Here is a 4,490-nt window from a genome sequence, read left to right as displayed (position 1 = left end):
CATCAGGTACAAACCTAATGAGGCTGTGATTAAAGGGACATCAGGTACAAACCTAATGAGGCTGTGATTAAAGGGACATCAGGTACAAACCTAATGAGGCTGTGATTAAAGGGACATCAGGTACAAACCTAATGAGCCTGTGATTAAAGAAATTATCAGGTACAAACCTAATGAGGCTGTGATTAAAGAAATCATCAGGTACAAACCTAATGAGGCAGTGATTAAAGAAATCATCAGGTACAAACCTACATGACAAATAGTTCAGAAATAATCAATATAGAGTCGGACTTACCTTGAAGAGCCTCTGGATCCACCAATTCTTTTTGTACAACTTCTGTCATGACATGAATCTATGAGCTTTCTTAATATAAACATGCATTCTCGGAATGTTGAAAAGAAAGGATGATGACTGACGATGCATAGTGAAGTAAGAGTATTGTTTCGTACTCGTCCCGCTGTTTTGAGTCTGCGACTAGTTCTTGGTGACCTCTGTCGGCCATCTGACTCGATGCCAATACCTAACGTATTTCCATCAGCATTTCCTCCATAAAAACGTTCAGACTTTGATTTTTCTGAATATTTCTTTTCTATCGGTCGAAAAAAATTTACACAGATACCATACCTAACTAATCCAGAGTCTTTTTCCGTAAGTGTAAATACAAATGACGTTGTCTCTCTTAGACTCATACGTTTTGGCCCTACGCTTATACAGCCTTCTGGTTGACAGAAGAATATGATGTCAGGTGGTAGAGGAAAGTCGTGGTGATCCTCCAGTGGGTATCGTCGTAGAAGTTCGGGGGTTTGTGCTACATTGTTGTTATGGTTAGGATGCCTGCTGCCCACAACGATGATGTAATCCACCAGGCGTGGGCACAGGTACTTTGTGTTATGTTCCAACATGTCTTGTTAGGTAGGGCTGAGATAGTATATCAATCCCTCTCCCTACCATCTTGTGTTCACTCTCTTGGCTAACTTCCCAATCATCTAAAGATAAAAAAATACAATCCAAAATTATGACATCGACAGTTGACTTCAACGAAAATCAGTCAATGTGTTCCTTCAATACCTCACACAGATAATTCTAATCCTACCTAACATAGAAGTGTATTAAGCCTGTCTGTCTGATTTTTTTCTCCTTTGATAATTGCATGCGAATATGATAGAATAAACACAACCATTAAAATGGAAAAATGTTTACACAAAACATAATCTGACATTTATGAAATTTTCAGAATTTTCATGAGCTCAGTAAATTTCAGATCAGCAAGTTTAATATGAATGAAGTACATTATTCATTAAAACTATCTGTTGATGTGTGTAATTTGGAAACACACGTTTCACAAGTCTAAACGAAGTACAGATGCACTATAGAAGTTGAACACAGCCAGAGCTTGGTTTGGATACTAGCAGATAGTACCTTTGATGTCAGCAGAGGTTGATTGTCTGTAGATCAAGAACAATGTAAACACTGATCATTCATTGTTCCATGATTCAAACTAAAAACTTGGGTTGTGGCAAGTTGTAATGATGTGAAGGATGAACTATCATATTCATGATTTTATCTAATTATTTAATCTTCAGTATATTTTTTAATTCACAGGTTTGACATTTCCCTGTCAGTAATTTTCTACCTCTTTTTTTACAGCGGTCTGTGCCTTGTGACTTGGGGAAAATATCACACACAAAAAGCATGATTTTTTGCAAATAAAGTGATTTTGGTGTTATTTTGGGAATTGCTGCTTCTCTTTCTTAGGTGACATTATTACCTATTCCTTGACATTTAAATGTGCGTTTAAAAATGTACATTTGCGTGCAATGTGACAAATATTGAGTGACAATAGTGCTAAATGCAAAATTAATGCCATTAACAATTTATAAAATTATCATCATTAGATGAATTCAAGTATGAAGGAATCGTTCCCTCAAGGTTGTTGGAGTGTCAGTTAGTCATTTTCATAAAAAAAATTGTGTGCAGCAGTTTTGCTGCATGTTCTTGTTTATGCAGGGCTTATTAAGTAGTTCAACTTATAAAGTGTCGTCTTGAGTTCAGAGGGTACCGGGTTCAAATCCCTATCTAGTAATGCATTTATCTTTCTCCTATTACAGATACACACTTTTATTTGTTTTTTTGTAACACTACATTAGTGTAACAGGAGAGGAAAAATGTACGGCCAGACTGGGGTTCGAACTGGGACCCTCTGAACTCTAGACGGATGCTCTGTCAATTGAGTGAACTGGTCGCCAATGATCGACCCAGTCCAGTTCCGCTACATTCCTGCCTCCTATAACAAAGTCTTTGACCCCGAAGACACACAAGACCCTATACCACCTTCTGTGTGTATATTTCGTTGGGCGCCAAATGTAGCAGGAGAGGACCAAGAGGCCCAGAGGGCCTGTATCGCTCACCTGTTTCTTTTGTTACATGAAACTGACATATAGGTAACTTCAGACCAAATTTGGTAACTAGAACACAAGACATTTTAACATCTCTTAAAAGCCTAAGAAATTGTGGTTTGAAATTTGAAATTGTAATTTTAAAGCTTTTAATCCACGTTGACCTTTAACTCAAGCTAGCACTTAAAGTTGACATTTGACCTCATTACTGTAATTTAGAAAAAGATTCACACTGCTGGTCTACATAACATACCCAAGTATCATGACTCTAAATCAAATGCTTCTTAGGATATCGTTGTTTGAAGTTTTTAACATTTTTGACCCCTGTGACCTTGAAACTAGGTCAAGGTCATTTTAATGAGAAAACTTCAAAGCACTACACCCCAGGTACCTACTGGCCAAATACCAGCACCCTGGGCCTTATGGAACATGAGAAGAAGATTGTTAAACCTTTTAACCCATGTTGACATTTGACCCCTCACTAGCACTTAAAGTTGACCTTTGACCTCATTACTGTGAAAAGGAAAAAGATTTGCATTGCTGGTCTTCATAACATACCCAATTATCATGACTCTAGTCCAAATGGTTCTTAGGATATTGTTATTTCAATTTTTGAACATATTTGACCCCTGTGATCTTGAAAGTAGGTCTAGGTCAATTTAATGAGGAATTTTAATGGCACTCCATCCCAGCTACCTACTGGCCAAATATCATGACCCAAGGTTCTCCAGTTCTTCAGAAGAAGTCGTTTAAAAGAAAAAGTTGACGGCCGGACGCTGCAGTACGGCATAATTAGCTCACAGGGCTGTATAGGCCAGGTGAGCTAAAAATGTACGGCCAGACCGGGGTTACAACCCGGGACCCTCCAAACTCTAGGATGCTCTACCAATTGAGCTATCTTGTCGCCGACGATCAACCCAGTCCAGTTCCGCTACATTAGTGCCATATAAGCCTAGTATAGGCCAAAGGAATATTTTTGTTTTGCTCCATATATAATATAGTCCATGTACATATTACTGACAAAAGTGACAATTGTAAGGAATTCACTACGTTCAAACTGTTGTATATATATATATAGTAGAGTCAGTATTTGTGAGTTGCAAGCAATAATCATTATATTTACAGACTTTTAATATATAGATTGCAGGCCTAACAGTCATAACATATAACTTAGTAGTTAAATACATCATGTTAATGTGATAAACTGTTAATAGTAAAAATGGTAGTGGCTGCCCCGAGCCAGTCCGATTCTGTTGATCAACAGACCTGATCGATACATTTCCTATGTCCAAATTGATTACTGACATTGGAGGTATGCTCTCGTCGCGCTTGACTGCACATGTTTACAAAGCTCAACGTCGCTGTCGGAAATGGAAACTGATCAAAACAAACCGGCATTTAGCCGAACGAGGCGTTTTAACTTACGTGAATAATAAACCTTCAAAACAGGTCGTTCTGTTCGTCATGAACACATGTTCAGTTTATATACACAAGTATGACAGCAAACGAAAGAAGCATACACGAACGAAATATTGATTTTGTGAAGAACTTGCGTTTATCCGTCAAAACGACATAATATGTCGTCAGAAAGTAAGCAGTAGCGGCTAAAAAGATGCCTTGACAAATATTCTTCTAAACCAGTACTTACAGTTTTGGTAATTGGACAGACTCTAGATGTAACGTCTGCTAGCCATGTCGACATCTGCTGTTTCCCGGCTGTACGCAGCTACTGTAATGCATGTGTATGATAAACAGCCATTGACGTAAGGAAACACATGTGGCGTCATCTGCTGGAAACTGAAAGTAATGTGCGGTTACGGGAGATAACCCTGGTGAGTTAGGCTTCCACTGGTGGACAGGCTATTTATATCGATAAATACTAGACTGACAATCAATACCAAATTATAGCTATTTAGTCATCTATCTATATGTTACCCCACAGAGACCAAAATGGCTTTAATGCGGACTATCCAAATGCCTTCATTATTTCATTTTACCATATTTTATTTCTATGTTTATTTTTTAGTTTCTTATTTTTTTATATTACTTTTTTGGTCTATTTATTTTTCTCCGCTATACCTGATATGCAGAAACAG

General features: G+C 37.8%; 1 protein-coding gene across 12 annotated transcripts in view; it reads right to left on the bottom strand.

Annotated features, from left to right (window-relative positions):
- Positions 1-4,176, bottom strand: part of LOC110460518 (MAP kinase-activating death domain protein-like) — a 119,694-nt gene extending 115,518 nt beyond the window's left edge. For all 12 annotated transcript variants that reach the window (XM_021513467.1, XM_021513475.1, XM_021513474.1 and 9 more), the window contains exons 1-2: positions 4,043-4,176; positions 293-984 (exon numbers count right to left, since the gene is read on the bottom strand). In XM_021513467.1, coding sequence (XP_021369142.1) covers positions 293-900 — 608 coding nt within the window. In that variant the 5' untranslated portion in view covers positions 901-984; positions 4,043-4,176. The remainder of the gene's footprint in view (positions 1-292; positions 985-4,042) is intronic.
- Between the last annotated feature and the right edge of the window lie 314 nt (positions 4,177-4,490).

The sequence above is a fragment of the Mizuhopecten yessoensis genome, unplaced genomic scaffold (genome assembly GCF_002113885.1).
Source record: "Mizuhopecten yessoensis strain PY_sf001 unplaced genomic scaffold, ASM211388v2 scaffold10415, whole genome shotgun sequence".
NCBI classification, from domain to species: Eukaryota; Metazoa; Mollusca; class Bivalvia; order Pectinida; family Pectinidae; genus Mizuhopecten; species Mizuhopecten yessoensis.
Note: the sequence above shows the minus strand (reverse complement) of the source record. Positions and strands in the feature narration are given on the sequence as shown.